Source organism: Bombina bombina, chromosome 1 (assembly GCF_027579735.1).
Source record: "Bombina bombina isolate aBomBom1 chromosome 1, aBomBom1.pri, whole genome shotgun sequence".
Taxonomy (NCBI): Eukaryota; Metazoa; Chordata; class Amphibia; order Anura; family Bombinatoridae; genus Bombina; species Bombina bombina.
In genome coordinates, this window is record NC_069499.1 from 1,067,791,631 (window position 1) to 1,067,818,078 (window position 26,448).

Genomic DNA, 26,448 nt, shown 5'->3' on the forward strand with positions numbered 1-26,448 from the left:
TTGTTCTATGGTGAGTTACCTCCTAGGAGCAGCCTCTTTTAGCCTAGTTGTGCTTTTCACAGAGGAAAGATTTCCTGAAGTATATCAGTCTGATCCTGCTGAGTATGGTCAGTCCAGCCCTGAAATACCTTTAGGCATGTCTATGTATGTCTATGTTAAAGCACTTTGCCTGTCTTTTTTTTTTTCTAACACCTGAGACCTCATGGGCCTGATCCAATATAAATCGTCGCCCGCAAAAGCCGGCGACGCCAACATTTGCGCTGGTTTGGTATCACATATACGGCGTAACATAGAAGTTACGCTCGTATATTTCTGCCTTCGGCCGTAGTTTTTTGGCCCATAGACAGGAATACCAAACCAGCGCAGTTTGGTATCCAATATACAGCGTAAGGACTTACGTCTCGAAAATGGAGAAATCTTACTCCATTTTCACCTCGCCGCAAATTACAGGCATAGTAAGCCTTACGCTGTGTATTGGAGCCCCGTAGCTCCCTAAACTGGGTGCAAAATAAAACCTAACACCTAACGCATGCGCAATGTCTATCTACCTGTCAACCGCGATCCCCAGCCGCATCCCTAATAAAGTGTTTAACCCCTAAACCGCCGCCACGTACATTAAATGTCTAACCCCCTAATGTGATCCCCCTACACCGCCGCCACCTACATTAAAATTATTAACCCCTAATGTAATCCCCCTACACTGCCGCCATCTATTTTAACTATATTACCCCCTAATCTAATCCCCCTACACCGCCGCCACCTATATTAAATGTATTAACCCCTAATCTAATCCCCCTACACCGCCGCCACCTATATTAAATGTATTAACCCCTAAAATACTAAAATGTCCCTACCCTAAACTAAATTAAAAATAGCCCTGAAAAGGGCTTTTTGCGTGGCATTGCCCCAAAGTAACCAGCTCTATTACCAGCCCTTAAAAGGGACTTTTGCGGGGCATTGCCCCAAAGTAACCAGCTCTTTTATTAGCCCTTAAAAGGGCCTTTTGCGGGGCATTGTCACAAAGTAATCAGCTCTTTTACCTGTAATCTAATCCCCCTACACCGCCGCCACCTATATTAAATATATTAACCCCTAATCTGAGCCCCCTACACCGCCGCCACCTATATTAACCCTAATTATATTAGGGTTAATATAGTTAATATAGTTATTATTTTATATATATTAACTATATTAACCTTAATTATATTAGGGTTAATATAGTTAATATACCCTAACTCTAACACCCCTAACTTAATTATTATTAAAATAAATCTAAATAATATTAATAATATTAACTAAATTATTCCTATTTAAAACTAAATACTTACCTATAAAATAAACCCTAAGATAGCTACAATATAATTAATAATTACATTGTAGCTATTTTAGGGTTTATATTTATTTTACAGGTAACTTGGTATTTATTTTAACTAGGTACAATAGCTATTAAATAGTTAATAACTATTTAATAGCTACCTAGTTAAAATAATTACCAAATTATCTGTAAAAAGTCCTAACCTAAGTTACAAATACACCTACACTATCAATAAATTAATTAAATAAACTACAAATATCTAAACTAAAATACAATTAAATACACTAAACTAAATTACAAAAAAAAAAAAACACTAAATTACAAAAAATAAAAAAAAGATTACAAGAATTTTAAGCTAATTACATCTAATCTAAGCCCCCTAATAAAATAACAAAGCCCCCCAAAATAAAAAAAATTCCCTACCCTAATCTAAATTACAAAAAGTAATCAGCTCTATTACCAGTCCTTAAAAGGGCCTTTTGTGGGGCATTGCCCCAAAGTAATCAGCTCTTTTACCTGTAAAAAAAAAAAGAACAACCACCACCACCATTACAACCCACCATCCACATACCCCTACTCTAACCCACCCAATCCCCCCTTAAAAAAACCTAAGTCTAACCCCCAAGTGCTCCTTACCTGTCCTGAAGACCGGCGGAGAAGGTCCTGTTCCAGGCGGAGAAGTCTTCTTCCAGGATCGAGCCGGAGCGGAGGAGTTGAAGACCGATGACCACGGAGCTGAAGACCGTCCATCTGGAACTGAAGATCGGCGACGCTGGAACTGAAGACCGGAGCCGGAGCGTGGAGGATCCTCTTCATACGATCACCGCCGTACACTGAATAGGAATTCAAGGTACGCGATTAAAAATGGCGTCCCTTGAATTCCTATTGGCTGATTTGAGCCTTCAAATTCAAATTAGCCAATCGGATGCGAGCTACTTTAATTCTATTGGCTGATTTGAATAGCCAATAGAATAGAGCTACTGTAATTCTATTGGCTGATTAGAATAGCCAATAGAATTACAGTAGCTCTTTTTCTATTGGCTATTCAAATCAGCCAATAGGATTAAAGTAACTCGCATCCGATTGGCTGATTTGAATTTGAAGGCTCAAATCAGCCAATAGGAATTCAAGGGACGCCATTTTTAATCACGTACCTTGAATTTCTATTCAGTGTACGGCGGCAATCGTATGAAGAGGATCCTCCACGCTCCGGCTCCGGTCTTCAGTTCCAGCGTCACCGATCTTCAGTTCCAGCATCACCGGTCTTCAGTTCCAGATGAACGGTCTTCAGCTCCGCGGTCATCGGTCTTCAACTCCTCCGCTCCACGCCGGCTGGATCCTGGAAGAAGAAGAGGTTGTCGCATGGAAGAAGACTTTTCCCCCTGGAACAGGACCTTCTCCGCCGGTCTTCAGGACAGGTAAGGAGCACTTGGGGGTTAGACTTAGGTTTTTTTTAAGGAGGGATTGGGTGGGTTAGAGTAGGGGTATGTGGGTGGTGGGTTGTAATGAGGGGGGTGGTTGTTCTTTTTTTTTTACAGGTAAAAGAGCTGATTACTTTGGGGCAATGCCCCACAAAAGGCCCTTTTAAGGGCTGGTAGTAGAGCTGATTACTTTTTGTAATTTAGATTAGGGTAGGGAAAAATTTTTATTTTGGGGGCTTTGTTTTTTTATTAGGGGGCTTAGATTAGGTGTACTTAGTTTAAAATTCTTGTAATCTTTTTTTTTATTTTTTGTAATTTAGTGTTTGTTTGTTTTTTGTAATTTAGTTTAGTGTATTTAATTGTATTTTAGTTTAGATATTTGTAGTTTATTTAATTAATTTATTGATAGTGTAGGTGTATTTGTAACTTAGGTTAGGATTTATTTTACAGGTGATTTGTTAATTATTTTAGCTAGGTAGCTATTAAATAGTTATTAACTATTTAATAGCTATTGTACCTAGTTAAAATAAATACCAAGTTACCTGTAAAATAAATATAAACCCTAAAATAGCTACAATGTAATTATTAATTATATTGTAGCTATCTTAGGGTTTATTTTATAGGTAAGTATTTAGATTTAAATAGGAATAATTTAGTTAATATTATTAATATTATTTAGATTTATTTTAATAATAATTAAGTTAGGGGTGTTAGAGTTAGATAGGGTTAATATAGTTAATATATAATATAATAACTATATTAATTATTAACTATATTAATAATATATATAATATAATAACTATATTAACTATATTAACCCTAATATAATTAGGGTTAATATAGTTAATATAGGTGGTGGCGGCGGTGTAGGGGGGTCAGATTAGGGCTTAATATATTTAATATAGGTGGCGGCGGTGTAGGGGGATTAGATTAGGGGGTAATACATTTATTATAGGTGGCGGCGGTGTAGGGGGATTAGATTAGGGGGTAATACATTTATTATAGGTGGCGGCGGTGTAGGGGGATTAGATTAGGGGGGAATACATTTATTATAGGTGGCGGCGGTGTAGGGGGATTAGATTACAGGTAAAAGAGCTGATTACTGTGTGAAAATGCCCCGCAAAAGGCCCTTTTAAGGGTTGGTAAAAGAGCTGGTTACTTTGGGGCAATGCCCCGCAAAAGGCCCTTTTAAGGGCTGGTAATAGAGCTGGTTACTTTGGGGCAATGCCACGCAAAAGGCCCTTTTTAGGGCTATTTGTAGGGTTAGACTTAGGTTTAGTGGTAGGGAAATTTTAGTATTTTAGGGGTTAATAAATTTAATATAGGTGGCGGCGGTATAGGGGGTTAGATTAGGGGTTAATAATTTTAATATAGGTTGCGGCAGTGTAAGGTGGTCAGATTAGGGGGTAGTACATATAATATAGGTGGCGGCGGTGTAGGGGGCTCACATTAGGGGTTAATATAGTTTAAATAGGTGGCGGCGGTGTAGGGGGATCATATTAGGGGGTAATATAGTTTAAATAGGTGGCGGTGGTGTAGGGGGATCATATTAGGGGGTACTATAATTAATGTAGGTGGCGGCGGGGTAGGGGGCTCACATTAGGGGGTAAAACATTTAATGTAGCTGGCGGCGGTGTAGGGGGGTCAGATTAGGGGGTAATATAGTTAATGTAGCTGGCGGCGGGGTAGGGGGCTCACATTAGGGGGTAATATAGTTAATGTAGCTGGCGGCGGGGTCCGGGAGCGGCGGTTTAGGGGTTAATATATTTATTATTAAGAGTGAGAGGGGGGATTACGGATAGAGGGGTATACGTGTCGGGCTATGTTTGGGAGGTGTGTTAGACAGTACGGGAGATTTTATAACTTAGTCAGTTTTTTTATGCGGTGGCGGCAGTTTCTAAAGTGCCGCAAGTCACTGGCGACTCCAGAAATCTGTACTTGCGCAGATTTCTGGACATCGCTAGTTTGTCAGACTTACGGCACTTTAGCATCTGACGGCGCTGTATATAAGATAGCTCGAGTTGCGAGCTGAAACTACGGGCGGCGCAGGTTTCCACGCTTGCGCTGAAACCTGCGCCGTATATCGGATCGCGCCCCATATCTTTAAGCCCTTATAACTTTTTGTGCACTATTTTGTTTTAATCATTTCTATTAGATGGTGTTATTATGAGTGTAAGTGCACTTTGTTATGTATCACTGATATGTTTTGTAACACATTACAAGTGAAAAACCAGATGCTTACAAACACCCGCGATAAACCCCTTATCCCTCATGCATAACTGTTAGCACTCCACTTGTAATCTAGTCAAAAATCTTTAATTACAGATAGTGAATACACTTTGCAAAGCACTATTATTAAAATTATTTATTTTGCCTGCCTTTACTATAATTTTTTTCTTTTCCCCACTTCCATAAAAGATGAACAGGACCTTAATTAGCTGCTGCAAAGTAAACAGGGGTGTTTCAAGGGATATATCCATGTACTGCAAAACAGAGAAAAATGTTGCTAACAAAATTACAGTTTTCTATTAAAACATATTTTATATACAGACCTTTTCTAATGCAGTGATTTTTGGTGCACAGACTGACTTTAACGTTCCTTTAAATGACTTCCTCATGAGTTAAGTGTGACAGACCCTTCTGTCAGTACTGAAAGAGTTAACTTTGTTCAGCTTTAAGAAGCTATTTTCTAAAGACAGGTCCTGGCAGCAGCTATTGTGTACTGTAATTAAGTTTATGTGATAAGCATTCACTGCTAGGTGATAAGAAGGACTGCATTGTTTTCTTGTGTTTAAATTGTTTATCTGCTTAAGTAATGTAATTCTATTGTATCATGTCAAAGGGCGTTTTCCCTCTATCTAATGTACAATATTCTTTCAACCCCCCATCTGGGGTCAGACCTGCATAAATACTGGGCATACAGCCTTCAATAAATTGCATTCTGTTTTAACCTTCAATGTGGAGCCTGGTCTCATGTTTGAGGGGGGGAATTAGCTGGGTTGTGAGTTGCTGATCCCATATTAAGGACAGCGTTCATCTGGTATTAACCCTTGGTATCCTGTTGGTACCGTAACACTAAGTAGCAGAGTGAACGAGAAGATATACTGGGGATTCCACAACACAATGCAAATTTAAAGTGAATGTAAATTTTGATGCTAAAGTGCCTGGTTTTTAAAAATTCGATTAAAAACAGGGGCACTTTAATTCATCAAAATTTACATTTCACTTGTGCTGTGAAAAAAAAAACCTTACCTGTTAATCTTGACAGCAGCTCCAGCTTCCTCCAACTGTCGCAAAGCCTCTTCCTGGGTCTAAAATGATGAATCCGGCTTCCTCCAATCACGGCATTGAATCAGACACTAATTCCCCCGGGGGGCGGGGGAACTGTGATTGGAGGATGACCTATCCATCATTTCTGACATCAGAAATGGCTTGCAATGACTGGAGGAAGCTGGAGCTGCTGTCAAGTTTAAAAGGTATTTCTCCACAACAGGAGTCAAATGTAAATTTTGATGAATTAAAGTGCCCCTGTTTTTAATCACATTTTTTTAAAACCGGGCACTTTAGCATCAAAATTTACTTTCACTTTAATATGAAATCTGTAATCTCAAATGATGTGTAACTTTATGGGATAATTTCCTAATCAAGAAGACAAATCCTTTTCCTCCCCTCATTGCATACAGGGCAAATTCATACACACATTTTAATAGGCAGAGATTAGCACCCTCTCTAGATTAGCTTTCTCACCATCTATTATATGGCAGTTTGGCTGTTCTGTAAAACTTGTGTCCACAATATCTTTGATGTGACAATAATACCACCACCCACATAGGGGTTCACTGTACTGGGAAGAGCTAGGACTGGGGGGGGGAATGTTTTTTTGCTTCTATATAAGGATGAGGTCACGGGGGTGTAAGAAATTCCTTAGGGGTTCTGATCCTAATATTTTTTTATATATTTTATTCATTTATTATACTCAAGAGTAGCCTAAACAGTTTTTATTCCACACTGTAGGTTAGCTTATCTAGATATCTATTAAAGCATCCTTCCAAGGCTAGATGGTTATTCTTCTTCTTATTAATTATAGTTGTTTAAGTTATTTAGTTTACTTTGAAAAATGAACTTGCAAAGGCAATCTTAGATGGAGCTGCATCGCCTCCTTTTGTATATTTGATTTAACAATTAGTTAAATAAAGCTGGTTTTCAAAAAATAAAGTGTCCACAATGTTACTAAAATATCACTTTACATACAAGTGCACACAAACAATAGTGAGAATAAATAACTTGTTGAGTGTGAAGAATGTTTCGGAGGGTTGATTTATTAATAGCCTCTCCAGTCTCACCAACTCTAGAGTTATTCTATCAAGCTTATTTACTAAAGAATAGATCGCTGACTAAACTTTATTGAATGATTCCAATAAAATAAGATAGGAACTCAACAAACTGGAGAGGCCATTACAAAATGTACCGCAGCATTGTTCACTGTATTCCTTCTTGTGCTTTGAGGATTACACTGCCCTTTACAATACTCAGGACACATCTAGCAGTACTTTTTTTTATTTTTTTTTTGGCCTATGACAGTTTATTGTAAAAGTTTTATAATAATAAATGGGTTGGAAGCACTTTAAAACTTAATGCACTTTTTTTTTTTTTTTGAAGACTTGATCTGACGCAAGGCACTTATCCCCCTTGCACACCATTATAATACTTTATCTGCTACATACTTACTTGGTCCAAATCCAATGGAGAAAGCACTTACAAATGCCATCATGCTTAACAAAATAATCCAGTTCAACAAAGACAAATCTGAGCTGACAGGAGAGTCTGTGACCTTTCTAGTTTCCTTGTCCCAAGTAGAAGAGGAACCTGAGATTAGAGTTGTGGTGTTGCTAATACCAGATGATGTAAAGCTCACTTCTCTAGTCATTGAAATGCTCTGGTGGACTTGCTGAGTATACGCTGTTGCTTTTGGACCAGTCACGTAATTTAATGAGTCGAACATTCCAGCAGAATTTGAAAGATCAACAGATGTATTTAAACGTGCAACTAATTCACAGCCTCTGGGAGTGTCCAGTTTAATAGAAAAGCTTGCAAGCCCAATTCCTGTTACAGAAATTGCCATCACTATACATCCAACAATAAGTAAAATTCTTCTTCCTGCTTTGTCTGCACAGCTCATAGCAACTAAAGTGGAGACAACTTTTACCACTCCAAGTCCAACAGATGCCAGAACCGCAGAGGAATTGCTCTGAAAACCAGCTGAGCGAAATATAGTCGATGCATAATAAAGTACATTAGGTTGTCCTGTTAACTGCTGGAATAGCACTAATCCTAGACCAATTATAGTCCTTGTTCTCATATTGTCTTTAGCGCTGAAGAGGTCAAGGAATGTGTATCGTCTCTCATTTGGATCTAATACTCCTTCACTTTCATCAATATTCTGTAACTGAATAAATCCATTCTCTGTTTCAGAGTTCTGTGCACTCTGTTTAGGCATATTCAATGGCAGGAACAAGATTATAATAAACTGTGCAATTGCAGGGGCAATAGCTAATCCAAACATGTATTTCCATCCCTGATTCACATTGGCTAAAACATAGTTCATTGCATATGAAAGTAAAATGCCAGCTGTGATGCCAGTTTCATAAAGAGAGACAAGCATGCCACGCTGGTATGGCTGTACTATTTCAGAGACATAAATACAGCATGCCATGGATGAGATGGAGATGGCAAACCCAATGATTATACGTCCAACAACTAGCCACCAAAATGAGTTGGCATAAACTAAAATAAGGCTCCCAGCGAAAACCACCAGGTTACTGACAAGTATGGAGGATCTTCGTCCATATCGATCAATGACCACACCACCTACCAGTGAGGCAAGAAGAGCTCCAATCAACACTCCACTAACAAGAGCTTCTTGTTCAAAACAGCTAAGGTAATAGTCTATTTTCAACTGCAATAAGGCACCAGAAATGATTCCTAGTTCATATCCAAATATCAAGCCACCCAGTGTGGAAACAGCTGCTGATAAGACGAGGATGGCTGAGCTGAGACCTAAAAAGAATATTCAAAATGTAAGTGTTAAGTAATATTATCCCATACTGAAACAATGTAGATATTAACAACATTTTATAGCTCAGCTTAACAAATCTAGAAGTCAGCCAGAAGATTGGTGAGCCAACTGTATAGGCACTTACTAGATAGGCAAGGGATTGTGAATGAAGTATGAAGAAACAAAATAACTAGTGCTAAAATTAGGAGTCTTGGCTCCCTACTGCCTGAGATTTGTCAAGCTCTGTTATACAGATAATAATAAGTTTTTGGCTATTGAAGTTTAGTGAGGGTATGCTGGTTCACTTGTTAGGTAACTGGGATAAATCGTATCCCTGTTCTGTTCCTCGGTTTCTAGGTATAAGGAATTCGTGCTGAGATATCAAACAGATGCACCAAATAAAGGTGTGTATATACTCACAGTATATATTGCAGATTACCGGCTCCTTCCCAATGCTCAAAAAAGACAATTTCACAGGTACTTAGATAAAAATGTATCTTTATTTTAGCCCAACACGTTTCAACTGACCCAGCCGTCTTTGTCAAGAGCAATAAAGTGTATAAAAGTGCTTTACAAACCAAAGCATACCTTACCGCTACGCAGGCGGTCTTTAAATACATGACTGATATCGCTACCTGATTCCCCATTGGAGGAGAGCAGGTTTACACAAGTTTCAAAATTAAAAACTTTCCAATACAATATTAACATTTAAATAAACTTAAAATACATAGTCAAAATAATTATGATGCCTCGGTTTCTTGTCTTCATACATTTTTTCTGTGAAATCGTATTTTTGCCGGTTGTAGTTCCCTTTCAGGTAGTATTATGCTGCAAGTCTCCTCTCAGGTCCAATCAAAGTATAAAGACCACATGATCGAGTTTGTCCAATTAAATCAAATTCTATTGTTTTTCGGCTACAAGCGCCGTGTATATGTATAAGAATGAAAGAAAAACACAGATGTTATTCACATAAATCGAGAGTAAGACAAACAGTTGACTCCCAACCACATTGTCATATTTGTAACTGACATAATCTCCATTAAACATTCTATTTCGTGTAATTTAACAACAACATATATCTTATATACTGATTTATTTCTTTTTAAATCAGATTGCATATATGATTCAACGTATACTTTGTAAATGATACTTTTTGTTACAGAAAAAAGCAACTTTTTTTTAATTTATTTATTTCCTCTCAGGTCCGGTCACATGATTAAATTTGTCCAATCTAGTTCTATTATTTTCGGCTATGATTGCCCCATATATGTACCAAAGTAAGAGTACTAAGGACCAAATGATTGAATTTGTCCAATCTAGTACTATTATTTTCGGCTATGATTGCGGCATATATACACTAATGTAGGAGTATAAGAGCAATCAGGTACTATTATTTTTGGCTCTGATTGCCGCATATATATACACAGGTAGGAAAGAACATAAGTATTATTTACTGAAAAATTAAGTACCAATCATTGGCATGTGGTATACAGAAATAGAACAACAGTATTTCATAAAAACAATACAATTAATTCTTAGCCATACTGAGATATTCATGAATTTTTAATGACAACATCATGTGTCTACATCAATTCCTATATTTCTTACTGATAGAGGTTATAACAAATGCAGAACGAACACTCTGTAGATGTTATTTTTGCTTATTGCAGTTAATAGTTGTTACACAAAAGCAGCAATTCTTGTGTCTTTGTTTAAACCCCATTGGGCATAAGTTTTTAATGTATGTATCCATTTTAATTCTCTTTGGTCAAGTTGTTTTGCTAGATTTCCCCCCCCCCCCCCACTTCAATGTAATTCAACTTTTTCTATTCCTATCCATAGAAAAGATCCTTTTGCGAAATGTTTACAGTTGTTGCAATGTAGCGGCACTCCATGATCAGCACTATTTTTTTCTATTTTATTTTGATGTTCCATAATTCTTGTTTTTAGAAATGAATTCTTTCCAACTATTTGTTGATGCACAAAAATTTGTGAGAAATCTAACAGTGAAACGTTTTTTTGCAAAACAGCCATCTGTACAATTTATTCCCACACAAAATCCTAGAAATAAGTTTAAAAATCCATCAAGATTTTATTCAAGTCACATCAAAGGTCCCAATATAGAGGTATACAATAGGCTAATAATGAAAGATATAGAAAATCTATCCAATACAGTGAATAAAAGGTACTATAATTTGACAAAACAAGAAATGGATATCTTAACAACCTTGAACAAGAGAGAAGATATAGTGATAAAGGAGGCGGATAAAGGGGGAGGAGTAGTAATTATTGATAGAGAACACTATATGGAAGAGGCCAATAGAATTTTGGGAGATTCCAACACCTACATTATCCTAAATAAAAATCCAAAGAAAGAATATACTTCTACTCTACATAAACTACTTCTAGAAGCTCACAATCAGAATATAATAACAAAAGAGGAGTATGACTTTTTGTTTAAAACGGATTCAAAGACCCCTATTTTTTATTTTCTACCCAAATTACATAAGTACGCAACAAGACCACCAGGTAGGCCCATAATTAGTGGCATTGACTCCCTAACTTCAAATTTGTCAGCTTTTATATACTTTTTTTTGCAACCATATGCACAAAAGGCAAGATCACATTTGAGAGATACTAAACACGTTTTACAAACTATGCACAATATAATATGGCAAGAAGAGTACATATGGGTTACCATGGATGTAACCTCTTTATATTCTATAATAGACCACCAAAAAGGGATAGAAGCAGTCAGATCGAAACTATCTACAGACAAAGATCTACAACCAAAACTATTAGATTTTCAAATTAGACCAATAGAATTCATTTTACACCACAACTTTTTCTGGTTTAATGATTGCTATTACCTTCAAATACGTGGAACTGCCATGGGCACCAGGTTTGCACCAAGTTATGCCAATATTTATATGGATGTTTTTGAAAATAACTATGTATGGCACAACATGGAATTTGGTGCAAGCCTGGTGTCCTGGTATAGATACATAGATGATATAATTTGTATATGGAAAGGGGAAGAAAGTAAATTAACTCAATTTGTTAATGCACTTAATGACAATAACCAAAATGTCAAATTAACCCCCGAATATGACAAAAAAGAAATAAACTTTTTAGATCTAACTCTATATATCACAGAGAACAAGGTTCAAAGTAAAACATTTTTTAAGAAGTGTGACACAAATACTTATATTAAACAAGACAGTTGTCATCACCCTATTTGGTTAAAATCAGTACCTAAGAGTCCATTTTTGAGAATCCGCAGAAATTGTAACATAGAAGACTATGAGCAACAATCTGAGATACTTAAAGAAAGGTTTATACAAAAAGGATACAACCATAGAACTCTAGAACAGGAAAGAAATGAGGTTAAAAATAAAGAGAGATCAGCCCTGTTGGAAGATAATAGAAAGGAGTCTCCATCCATGAACAACTTTCCCAAATTTGTGACCACATTTAATGTGGAACATCAAACAATCAAAAAAATTATAGAAAAACATTGGCACATTATAAAGGAAGATGAATACTTAGGACCTTTGGTCCCCACTAAACCCACTGTCATCTACAGAAAGTAAACAAAATTTAAAACAAAAATTAGCACCATCATTGATAAAGGGTATAGCCCCTAAAAAACCACTCCAAATAAGTAACATACTTGTTTTTTTTTTACCTGTGGGAAGTGCAAGGGATGTAACTACACTAGAAGAACACATAAAACATTTAATTCTACAGTTACAGGAAAGAGATTTGAAATAAAGGAATTTATTACATGTAAAAGTAAAAATGTTATATATTTGTTGCAATGTGGCTGTAAAATCCAGTATTTAGGACAAACGTCCAGATTTCTAAAAACAAGAATTATGGAACATCAAAATAAAATAGAAAAAAATAGTGATGATCATGGAGTGCCGCTACATTGCAACAACTGTAAACATTTCACAAAAGGATCTTTTCTATGGATAGGAATAGAAAAAGTTGAATTACATTGGAGGGGGGGGGGGAATCTAGCAAAACAACTTGACCAAAGAGAATTAAAATGGATACATACATTAAAAACGTATGCCCAATGGGGTTTAAACAAGGACACAAGAATTGCTGCTTTTGTGTAACAACTATTAACTGCAATAAGCAAAACTAACATCTACAGAGTGTTCGTTCTGCATTTGTTATAACCTCTATCAGTAAGAAATATAGGAATTGATGTAGACACATGATGTTGTCATTAAACATTCATGAATATCTCAGAAAGGCTAAGCATTAATTGTATTGTTTTTATGAAATACTGTTGTTCTATTTCTGTATACCACATGCCAATGATTGGTACTTAATTTTTCAGTAAATAATACTTATGTTCTTTCCTACCTGTGTATATATATATATGCAATCAGAGTACCTGATTGCCCTTATACTCCTACCTTAGTGTATATATGCGGCAATCATAGCCGAAAATAATAGAACTAGATTAGACAAATTTAATCATGTGACCAGACCTGAGAGGAAATAAATTAATTTAAAAAATGTTGCTTTTTTCTGTAACAAGTATCATTTACAAAGTATACGCTGAATCATATATGCAATCTGATTAAAAAGAAATAAATCAGTATATAAGATATATGTTGTTGTTAAATTACACGACATAGAATGTTTAATGGAGATTATGTCAGTTACAAATATGACAATGTGGTTGGGAGTCAACTGTTTGTCTTACTCTCGATTTATGTGAATAACATCTGTGTTTTTCTTTCATTCTTATACATATACACGGCGCTTGTAGCCGAAAAACAATAGAATTTGATTTCATTGGACAAACTCGATCATGTGGTCTTTATACTTTGATTGGACCTGAGAGGAGACTTGCAGCATAATACTACCTGAAAGGGAACTACAGGCGAAAATACGATTTCACAGAAAAAAAGTATGAAGACCAGAAACCGAGGCATCATAATTATTTTGACTATGTATTTTAAGTTTATTTAAAATGTTAATATTGTATTGGAAAGTTTTTAATTTTGAAACGTGTGTAAACCTGCTCTCCTCCAATGGGGAATCAGGTAGCGATATCAATCATGTATTTAAAGACCGCCTGCGTAGCGGTAAGGTATGTTTTGGTTTGTAAAGCACTTTTATACATTTTATTGCTCTTGACAAAGACGGCTGGGTCCGTTGAAACGCGTTGGGATAAAATAAAGATACATTTTTATCTTAGTACCTGTGAAATCGTCTTTTTTTAAGCATTGGGAAGGAGCCGGTAATCTGCAATATATACACCAATATAAACACCTTTATTTGGTGCATCTGTTTGATATCTCAGCACGAATTCCTTATACCTAGATACCGAGGAACGGAAGAGGGATACGATTTATCACAGTTACCTAACAAGTGAACCAGCGCCTCCATCGAGCATACCCTATCGATTTACACAGATTCCTGGAGAGACTGTGGGACGGCTGCGGTTCGAAACATTTAAAGGGAAAGTATCAATCCATATTGTACTTTTTGTTTTATAATGTTTAGTGAGTTCTAGTAAAACAGATAAAACATGATAATCTTTAAACAAAATCTAATAAATGACAGACCTGTAAAAATATGGAGACGTAAATGGAAATCCCCCATATAAAACACCCACTTTTGTGCAATTTGAAAAGCTTCAAAGAGATTAATGTACCTGCATTGCAGAAAAGGCAACTGAATTCAGTATGAGACTTACAGAAACGTAAAACCCTTTTTTCATAATTAGGATATAAACGTACAACTTTTTTTTTTACATCCAATTTACTTTGTTCTCTTGGTATTATTTGTTTTAAAAAAACAAGTAGGTATGCTCAGGAGTGTGCACATTCCTGGAGTACTATGAGGCAACACAAATGCTTTTGACCATGATATACACTTTGGAGCACTAGATGGTGGCAGTGTTTGCAAAACGCATAACATTGTTTAACCTTTTAACGCCGTTATGCCGTTCTATTCCGTCATATTTACACTGGGCTTTAAAGCCGTTATGACGGAATAGAACGTCATATCAAACGGCTGTCCTGAAGCCTTCTGCGCTTCAAGGACTTGATCGCGGTCTGGAGGGCGTTCCTAGGGTTGTAGGGACGCCCCCCAGATGCGATCCAATAATTGAAATCTCGCGATCGTATGCACGATCGCGTAGTTTCAATTTGTCTACATCGGAACAGGTGTTCCGATGTAGACACTTTAACCCTGTCACGAAAGGGTTAAGGCATTGTTGCAAAATTGCTGCCAATTAAACACCTAAGTGTACCTACATATGCTCTTCAACAAAGGATACAAACATAACAATGTACTTGTGATTTAAAAAGTAAATTGGAACTTTTTTCTTTAATCATATACTCTATCGGAATCATAAAGTAGAAAATCTGGGGGTTTTATGTCCCCTTAAATTATTCCAAATATATTTTAAAAATAGTAGATTTTCATCTGCCAGTGCAGCTTTTATTAGTTCCACCAGTAATGTGGACAAATTAAGCCCACAAGGTACACAGTTTACACAAATAAAATGTGTTAGCATTGTTATGATTGGGATATCTTTGCATTAGCTTTGTACAGAAATAAGCAAGACAATAAACACCTAAAAATATTATCCAGTATATGAAAGATTTCTATCTAAAGGGACATAAAACTGCATTAAGAAAACAAAAAGGTTAAACACACAGTTAAAGTCAGTTCAAGAGCTGCAATATACTGTTGATGATAAACACAACCAGTAGTTCAAGGCTATGCATATACTGTATGTGGCAGCCTGATTAGCTCAGCAGCTGAGTTCAGTTCCATTCTGGAGTAGAGTTTAACTATGTATTTAACCCTTTTCTGGGAGTTAACCAGATAGGTATAGGCTTTGCCTTATTGCTTTATGTTCCTTTAACCCCTTCCTGACAGTACTTATTTGTCTACACTGGAACAAAGTGTAAAAATTGAAATCACGCGATCGTTCATGAGATCGTGTGATTTCAATGATGAGATCGGGTCAGGGGGCAGTGCCTATGACGCTAGGCACACCCTCCAGGGCTCGATCCCATTTAAGCAACTATGCTGTAATGTGTTTTAAAATGCAGATATTTAGATAACCAAAAATGACTTTTGTCATAATTTAATTATTTTTCCCTCATTTACCAATAAATTATTAAGAACATCAATTTTTACTATAGAGCTAAAAATGTGGGTTAGGGATTCCTAGGCAGGAAATGTTAAAGGGCCGCAATAGTCAAAAAAATACATGTTCTAACAAATTAGAATTAGTTTTTTTACCATTATGGCCCTATGATGTAATAGACCAGTGATCAGGGACGAAATTACAGGGGATGCAGAGGTCGCAATTTCGACTGGGGGCCCAGCTTTTTGCTACATTATTACATTTTACTTTTTAATGACAAGACTATGGTGTCTCCTATATCATCAACACTATTTGCTTTGAACTAAAAAACAAATATTTATTTAAATGTAATGTAAGTCAACCAAGAAGCCCTCTGGCAACGTTATAAGATAAGCATACAATTATAACAATACAGTGCAAATAAATAATTGCAGTAATTATATTCAGTGTTTATTCAGAATCTAGCTCTATGGTTAGATTAAACAATGGGTGTGTGTAGTGAGACTACAGATACCTTGTTGAACAAACAGGAACCTTATTACGTATGCCAAGCGAACACAGGTGACAAGTGACCATTGTACTTGCTCTGACATACTTAAAGGGACAGTTTACACCAGAATTGTTATTGTTTTAAAAGATAGATAATCCCTTTACTACCCATTCCCCAGTTTTGCATAACCAACACAGTTATATCAATACACGTTTTATCTCTGTGATTACCTTGTATCTAAGCATCTTCTGACAGCCCCCTGATCACATGACTTTTCATTTATTGTCTATTGGCTTGCATTTTAGCCAATTAGTGCTGTGCTGACTCTTAAATAACTCAGGATATAAGACAAAGTTTGTACTCCCTTCCGTATAGTGGGTGCTGGGCGCCCCTTTGACTGTACCAGGGTTGAGACACGGAACACTTATTCAAACATTGCTGGCAATGTAAATTAAAGGACTCACTTTCCGCTGATCGCTGGTGCCCGGTCCTGGGGGAGATCGACCTATCTGCTTCCCGCAGCTAATCGGCTCCTCCGCTCTCTCCCCTCCTCAGGCTGTCATCCGTCTGCGGTTGTGTCCGTATGCGTGCGTCTGAGCTCAGCCGGGCGTGTGACGTAACGCCCCTGTCGCTGCTCGCTGTTCCGTATGGTTCCGGTCTGCCGCTGTGATGTGGGTAAGGAAATTTACCGGAGCTCCTGGCTGGTTTGAGATAATTTCAACAAGGAGAAGAAGAAAGGAGTTCCGGTCTCTGTGTTTTTCTCAAAAATTCCAGTTTATTGAAATAAAAACTTGTACAACAACACTGTTACTGTCACAGTGGCTGTAGCATGGTAGTGACCACCAACCCGTGCTACAGCCACTGTGACAGTAACAGTGTTGTTGTACAAGTTTTTATTTCAATAAACTGGAATTTTTGAGAAAAACACAGAGACCGGAACTCCTTTCTTCTTCTCCTTGTTGAAATTATCTTAAATAACTCCACAAGCATGAGCACAATGTTATCTATATGGCCCACATGAACTTGTAGAGGTTTAAATGTTATAAAGTATATTAATCTAACAATGTTGGTTGTGCAAAGCTGGGAAATGATTAGTAAAGGTGTTATCTATCTTTTTAAACAATAACAATTTCAGTGTTGACTGGCCCTTTAAAGGGACAGTGCACTATAAAACTTGACTTGACATATTGTGTTTCCAATGACTTATTATAGCAGCTGAAGGGTATAAAATAAATGGGAAATTGTTCCTTTAGGTTTATTTTTTTAATATAAACTAGCTGGTTTTGCTCTTGGAAAACAAAACCCATTAAAATGGGTTGAACTTACAGGGATATCAGCTCTCCTTACATTATCACTCTTTATATACATACACACACACACGCACACAGCCTCCTTATGTTTTCTCTGTTTGTATAGTTAGAACTGAAAATTAACATATGAGGACTTATTTATGTGTTCCCGTGCTGGGAGTGTAATTTAGTCTTCTGGTTATATTTACACAGCTTTTCCAAAGTGAATACTTAAGTATTGAATTTTTCAGTATAGGTAGGGATACAAAAGGCAAAAACAGCTATTTCTAATAGCAAAATAAAGCTAAATAAGTTATTTGTAATCAATTTAATATACTTCAGCAGGTAAAGTAGATCACTGGGAACACATTAAGAGGAGAAGATTTTACAGCACACTGCCCCTTTAAAGGGACAGTAAAGTAAAAAATAAGCGTTCATAGTTAAAATAGAGCATACGATTTTAAACAACTTTCCAATTTACTTCTATTATCAATTTTGCTTAGTTCTCTTGGTATCCTTTGTAGAGTAATCCTAGGTAAGCTCAGTAGTGTGTGAGTCTCTTTAGCCATCTGGCAACAGTGTTTGCAACAATGTTACAGTGACGTGCATTCATTAGAGGCAGGGGAGGCAGCGCCTCCCCTGGCCAATGTGGGAATTACATCTATTTTTTCATTAAAAAAAAAAAAAAAAAAATGTTGTTTTTTTTTCTTCTTTTTTTTTTTTTTACATATGAAAGGTGACCCCCCCTACCCCCCCACCCCTCCACCAAATTATGCTTTTTATTGTTTATTTAATTTAACTTTACTTACTACATTGCATTCATATTGCGCAAGAAGGTATGAGGCCAGCTGTCCTTCCATTGCGCAATATGAATGTAATTATGTTATGGGCTGCTTTAAAGACTGCCACCCAGTGGGGAATAAAAACTAATGCAGCAGTCTCTAATGCAGCCCATAACTGCTCCCACCGGAGGCTAGCCTCGGGAGCCCTGAGCCCTGCCTGCCCGGCCGCTCAGCCAATCAGGCATCAGTATGTCTGAGTCTCTAGGCTGAGTTGCCGGGCGGGAAATTGTTGCGCAGCCGCATTGGTGGTCAGGTTGATGCGGCCGGTGTGGATTTGAGTCAGGCAGCCCGATGCGACGACGACAACGACAACGACAAAGGTAAGTGAAGGAGCTGAATGCTGCCGGAGAGGGCCATTGAAATATCCAAGCTAGCCTTAAAGGATGAACTGCCGTCTGCCTCCCAGTCAGTCACCCACACTTATAGGCTTAAGCTTAAAAAGGTTAAAAAAAAAGGACATTTTTGTATGAGTTGGGTTGCATTGCAAACATAAATAGATCTCCCTTACTTTTTGAAATTTGTACACCAGGACCCAACAAACTGTGCCCAGCAATGGCCCCTGTTAATCGTTAGAAATCAATCTGCAACTGATTTAGGACAGTGAGGCTATGAAAAGAAATGTTTAAATTAGCAAAACTATATTCCTAATCCATCTCACCATAAACACTGTAAATAATAACTAACTATATATATATATAGGCATTAGGCAAAATATATGTTTTAAAGGGGCATTCCAAAAAACAAACAGTTCTAAATCTTCTAGCCTTGAACAGTTCTTCTAGTGGCACAGCAGCATGCATGCAATGCTTAATAAAACACAAAAATAAAAATTTACTTTCATGATTTATTTTGTCCCCCTTTCAATCTGAAAAATGTCCCCCCCCCCAATATATTTATTATGCAGCACATTTTATTTATATTAAGTTTAGCACACATATCAAAATGTATCATATACCTTTTTTCTAAATAAAATGTGTTCTGCATAAATAAATACATATACAAGTATATATTTATTGAATGCAGGACATTTGAAGTAGTTCCAAAATGTGATCAAATTATACCCTTGTAGACTTCAGAGCATTTGGCATTGAGATGCCAATCAGTGCACAGATCAGGAACCTCTGAACTGTGCACTAATGGGCACCTGAATCATATGCCAAATGCTCTGAAGCCTCCATTCACCCTCTACCTAAAAATAAGATCATAGTTCTGAGGTTGTCAGGTCCAGTCAATCACACTTTGTTTTTTTTTTATCATATTACTAATGAGTGAAATAAGTAAGGAGTTAAATGACTGAACTCTTTCACTAACTTATGAACTTCCAAGGAACATCCTACCTCATATTCTCCATAATGAGAACAGCTGTTTTACTTTTTTTAAATTCAGTAACTGACACAGAGTGCCCAGACACAATGTCACAGACTCTCTCTATCACCATAGTATCTTGGCGTGGACACTCATTGACAGCTACTGGATTTAAAAAAAGTAAAAGAGCTGTTTTCATTAACTTCCTTCACCTTCTGGCTCTCTGTGTGTGTATGAGTGAGTGTGTGTATGCGTGTGTATCAGTGTATATCTATGTGTGTGTGTATGCGTGTGTATCAGTGTATATCTGTGTGTGTATCAGTGTATATCTGTGTGTGTGTATGAGAAAGTGTGTGTGGGTATGAGTGTGTGTGCGTATGCGTGTGTGTATCAGTGTATATCTGTGTGTGTATCAATGTATATCTGTGTGTGTGTGTGTATGCGTGTGTATCAGTGTATATATGTGTGTGTATCAGTGTATATCTGTGTGTGTGTGTATGCGTGTGTATCAGTGTATATATGTGTGTGTATCAGTGTATATCTGTGTGTGTATCAATGTATATCTGTGTGTGTGTGTATGCGTGTATCAGTGTATATCTGTGTGTGTATCAGTGTATATCTGTGTGTGTGTATGAGTAAGTGTGTGTGGGTATGAGTGTGTGTGCGTATGCGTGTGTGTATCAGTGTATATCTGTGTGTGTATCAATGTATATCTGTGTGTGTGTGTGTATGCGTGTGTATCAGTGTATATCTGTGTGTGTATCAGTGTATATCTGTGTGTGTGTATGAGTAAGTGTGTGTGGGTATGAGTGTGTGTGCGTATGCGTGTGTGTATCAGTGTATATCTGTGTGTGTATCAATGTATATCTGTGTGTGTGTGTGTATGCGTGTGTATCAGTGTATATATGTGTGTGTATCAGTGTATATCTGTGTGTGTGTGTATGCGTGTGTATCAGTGTATATATGTGTGTGTATCAGTGTATATCTGTGTGTGTATCAATGTATATCTGTGTGTGTGTGTATGCGTGTATCAGTGTATATCTGTGTGTGTATCAGTGTATATCTGTGTGTGTGTATGAGTAAGTGTGTGTGGGTATGAGTGTGTGTGCGTATGCGTGTGTGTATCAGTGTATATCTGTGTGTGTATCAATGTATATCTGTGTGTGTATGCGTGTGTATCAGTGTATATATGTGTGTGTATCAGAGTATATCTGTGTGTGTGTGTATGCGTGTGTATCAGTGTATATATGTGTGTGTATCAGTGTATATCTGTGTGTGTATCAATGTATATCTGTGTGTGTGTGTATGCGTGTATCAGTGTATATATGTGTGTGTATCAGTGTATATCTGTGTGTGTATGAGTGAGTGTGTGGGTATGAGTGTGTGTGTGTGTTTCAGTGTATATCTGTGTGTATGAGTGAGTGTGTGTGTGTATGAGTATGAGTGTGTGTATCAGAGTATCACTGTATATTTGTGTGTGTGTGTATGTGTCCTGTCTCTGCAATTTTTTATAAACATTGGACTAGTGTAAAATGGAAATTTCCAGCCATGCCTATAAAATAAATTGAATGACTACTACATTCTAGCTGGATCTCTGTTACTCTCTCTCTCTCTCTGTCACAAACACACTCACTGACACTTTCTCTCTCTCTCTGTCATGCACAGCACACACACCAACTTACTCTCTCTGTCATGCACACACACACACTTACTCTCTCTGTCATGCAAAATTGTCATGTAAATCTGTCATGTAAATTGTGTTATGTGTAACACAGGAATTGTGGTATGGTTATTGGAATTGGTTAAGGCATTGGCAGATGATTGTTGGCAAACTTGGCAGTTAGGCAGCAGCACTGCAGCAGCAAAATGTACTCGTCGTGACAAGTTCAGACAGACTTCAGAACGTCTTACTTTTACTATTTTTTAGTAACTGTTTTTGTCAGTGGCAGCTATAGTTATACTGTGGTGTTTTTCACACCAATTTATAAGTTATGAGATTTATTAACCTCGTTTAATGCGGTTATTTTAATAAATGTCATAACTTATAAATTGGTTTGAAAAATACACAGTATAATAGCGGCTAGCACTGACAAAAACAGTTACTAAAAAAAATAGTAAGAGTAAGACGTTCTGAACGTGGGACCGGGTCGGGTGGCTAAGTTGTATATTTTGTAAAATAAGGCTGCAGTCAGTGCAGTGCAGCAGCCATGAGTGCAGTTGAGATCAAAACGTCAAAACATAAACAGTCAGGCCTGTAAAGCGTGGGAATTTTAGCCCCACCTACAAGACACCCACACACTCTCTCTGTGGCTGTGCACAAGTCTCCCTCACCTGCTTCCTTTCCTGGAAATGTTGGGAGGTAAACTATTATGATATGCTTGCTGTGCTGAACAAACCTCCCAAGCTATGCTGTCCTAAGACATTGAAGTAGCTGCTTCTGCTTCTATAAGCTTTTCCTGAAAACTTTAGGGAAATAGTGTTAAATAACTTTCCAATTTACATCTAATATCTGATTATCTGCATTCTTTTGATATCCTTTGTTGAAATCATATCTAAATATGCTCATTAGATACTGCGCATACTTAGATATTATTTTCAACAAAGGATATCAAAAGAATGAAGAAAATCAGATATCCTTTGTTGAAAATCATATCTAAATATGCTCATTAGCTACTGTGCATATTTAGATATGATTTTCAACAAAGGATATCAAAAGAATGAAGAAAATCAGATATCCTTTGTTGGAAATCATATCTAAATATGCTCATTAGCTACTGCACATATTTAGATATGATTTTCAACAAAGGATATCTGATTTTCTTCATTCTTTTGATATCCTTGGTTGAAAATCATATCTAAATATGCTCAGTAGCTACTGCGCATATTTAGATATGATTTTCAACAAAGGATATCAAAAGAATGAAGAAAATCAGATATCCTTTGTTGAAAATCATATCTTAATATGCTCAGTAGCTACTGATTGGTGGCTGCATATACATACCTCATGCAATTGGCTCACCCATGTGCATTGCTATTTCTTCAACAAAGGATATCTAAATAATGAAGGCGTATCCGATTCCTAGCCACTGCCTCACCAGCCTCTGACCTCACCGCACATCACTGCAATGTTATACATAGTTGAAAACTCTGCTGCCAAAGAGTGTCTGTAGAATTCTATGTGAGCAGTGTTTGCAACTAGTATCTTTAACATTATAGGTCTGGGTCGCTTACAGGAAGACAAAAGAAGGAGAATTCCCTTTCAAGTGGTTATCAATAGATACAAACACTAGCACTAGTCAGTTTGTTGCCCATGCTCAGTTGAGGATATTTGCTGCAAAAGTGTGACAATAGAACCCGTTATATAAAGCAAGCTTCTTTATCTCACTAAATGCAGCGGCTACACTGAGAATTTCTAAGTGTTCATTTTGCAAGAAAACAAGCTTTTTGCTGTTTTTTTACACATTTCATTTTATGATTACTTTTTTAAAGTGATGGTAAATCCAAGCGATTTACCATCACTAAAAATAAACATTAGTTTCAGTCATCACTTACTAAAAAAAAAAAAAAAAAAAAGATATCAAACAGTGCTTCTTTAGTAAAAAAAAAATAAAAAAAAATGTTAAAGTGATGGTAAATCCAAGTGTATAACAAACACTAGGATTTACCATCACTAAAAATAAACAGTTTCTGTCATCACTTACTAAAAGAAATGCTGTTAAACTCGACCCTATCTGTGTGGCAAGTATATCGCTAACTCAGCGCCTCCAGCTGCCCACGGCACAGTGCTCTTCTCCAAAGAGGTGATGTTTTCACCTCTAAACTAATAGCTGTGCTAGGATGTCAGATGACATGCAGGGCTATTGGTTTAGAGGTGGAAACGTCACCTCATTGGAGAAGAGCGATGTGCCTTGGGCTGAGTTAGTGATATACTTGCGGCACATGTATGGTGAGTTTAATAGCGTTTGTTTAGTAAATGATGACAGAAACTAATGTTTATTTTTAGTGATGGTAAATCCTAGTGTTTGTTATATGCTTAGATTTACCATCACTTTAACATTTTTTTTTCTAAAGGAGCACTGTTTGATATCCATTCAATCATCTTTTTATTATAAGGGACACTAAACGTTATTTTTATTGTATCTGAAAGCAGGTATTTTAAAATATATTACAGCTTTTTGTACAGGAGGAAAAAACAATAGCATGGTGAATAATAAACAGTTGAAGTTATGTCCAGCAATTTAATGTCTCTTTAAATACCAGGATTTCAGGAACACTAAAATCAGGAATTGTGTGTGGGGAGTAAGAACTCTGGCATAAAATTAACTTTTTTTGTACCATTTAGAGGGACAGTAAAGTGAAAATTAAACTTTCATGATTCAGATAGAACTTGCAATTCTAACCCCTTGAGTGCTAACGACGGCTCTGAGCAACTTTATTTAAAAATGACAATGTATAGGGAAAGGGGGCATGCTGCTTAGAAGCCTGTATCTCAGGCATCTAAGCAGCTACAGACCCCCAAGACCCACCGTTGGAAAGGTAAGTCTTGGGGATCTGGAAAAAAATATATATTTCAAAAAATAAATAAACCCTTAAATCAGCTTAGCACCTAGGTGGAAAAGTGCTTAGCACACAACTTTCCAGCAACTAAAGACACGTGCACACTCCTAGGCTCTTATGAGCCTACCTAGTTTTACTATTCATTAAAAGATACAAAGAGAACAAAACAAATTTGATAACAGAAGTAAATTAGAAAGTTGTTTAAAATTGCAAGCTCTTTCCGTAATGTATCATGAAAGTTTAATTTTTACTTTACACAGTTAGCTAATATTAAAGGGACAGTAAACAAACATTTTACATGTGTTTCAAGTAACTCACAAGACTAGAATTGTCAACGTATATGGTACCTGATTGCAAAAAAAAATTATAATCATTTATAGCAAAAAATGAACAGCAATTTACTTTAGATTACAACATTCTGCTTTTATAAGAATTTCTTAACATGTGCATCAATCTCTTTTAAAAATACAGCATATACAAATGAGACGTACATCTGAAACCTCTAATACTGTATGTGTGCTGCTTATGTTTCATGGAGGAAGTGTTGGTGTATGAAGAAATCCTAGGGATTTTATCCATCTTGGTTAGATATACCACAGTTATCTGACTTCAGACTTCAGTTCCTCCCTGTTACAAAGTTAGGAAATTATATTATTAAAAAATGTTCTCCCATTCTCAACTGTGCCAAAAATGTCAGTGTGAAGGGGTGCCTGAAGTCTGATGCTTATAACTGCAAAGTTTTGTCAGATTCCCCTCCTGTCTCTCCCTGGTGCCACCCCCCTCACCTTGTATCCAACAATTCAAAATTCCTGTGTGTTGAATCCTTCCCCCCACGTACATCAGCTCATTGCAAGATATGATAACAAATTAATTATAGAGGTATAATATTTTTTATAGCTAGTAGGTATTTTATTAGTTCATAAATAGTGAATTTATCATAATTTTGGTATATATTTTTCTAACTTGATGTCCTTGCTAAAATTTCCACGCTGGTAACCTATATAGAGATAAATAAGCTACCCCACTGAGGTCTAGGTTAGAAGTGGAGCCCTAAATAACGCTTGCTCGCAAGCGATAATAATGCTTCACTGAGTAATACCAGCGCATGCTAATGTGAGCTAGTATTACAAGTTAAGCGCAATGCGAATGCAAGCTCGTGTTTGGATTGTTAGGAAGCATTGCGCACACGAGACCGTGCTTCCATAAGCTACTATGGAACATGCTTCCATAGGCTCCAATGGGAGCCTCGTTCTGATGCTGTCAGAGACGGCATCAGAACCTAAGCGCAGCGAAGTAGTGCAGTGATGGCAGCAAATATATATGTTTATGATTATATACATATATATTATGTGTCAATATGTGTATATACACATAGTAACACATAAATATATATGTATATAAGCATATCCATATATATTTACTGGGAACACACAGTCCCCATAGACCGCAATGTAAAGGCAACTTTTTTTCTAACAACTCCCGACAACTTTACCCCCAAATAAACTGCCTAGTGCAGTTATTTTATTAAAAAATAAAGATGTCTTATCTTGGGGCACATTTATAAAATTAACCAGAGATCTGATCTCTGGTTAATTTTACCGTATAAGCGCTAATTTCTACCACTTGTAATGGCTGGTTAATTATTGCACGCTCGCAAATGGGCAAATTTGTCCGTTTGTGAGCGCACAATAATTTAGCTCTCCACTTGTAATCTAGCCTTCATTAAAGTGATGGTAAACTACTACTAAGTATATTAGTAGTAATATAATGTTAATACCTCCAATAGCTAAACCGCAACCTATTTTTATGTTATGACAACTTACTTTATATTATTTATTTTTTTCCTGGTATCGCACAGTTTGACTCCGCCCCCCCCATATTTTTCAGTATAGCACTAAAGTGACGTGTATTGCAGTCCCATCCGCTCTACACGTCAGAACCTCTGCGCAATCCCGAAAGGGATATCAAATAGCGCATTTGTGAGGATGTCTGTGACGTATGCCAAGTAAACATTAAATCACACAATTCAAAGTTTACTTGTT

General features: G+C 36.8%; 1 protein-coding gene across 1 annotated transcript in view; it reads right to left on the reverse strand.

Annotated features, from left to right (window-relative positions):
• SLC2A10 (solute carrier family 2 member 10) overlaps nucleotides 1-26,448 on the reverse strand; it is a 109,387-nt gene that overhangs the window by 77,638 nt on the left and 5,301 nt on the right. The window contains exon 3 of the mRNA XM_053691599.1: nucleotides 7,465-8,793. Coding sequence (XP_053547574.1) covers nucleotides 7,465-8,793 — 1,329 coding nt within the window. The remainder of the gene's footprint in view (nucleotides 1-7,464; nucleotides 8,794-26,448) is intronic.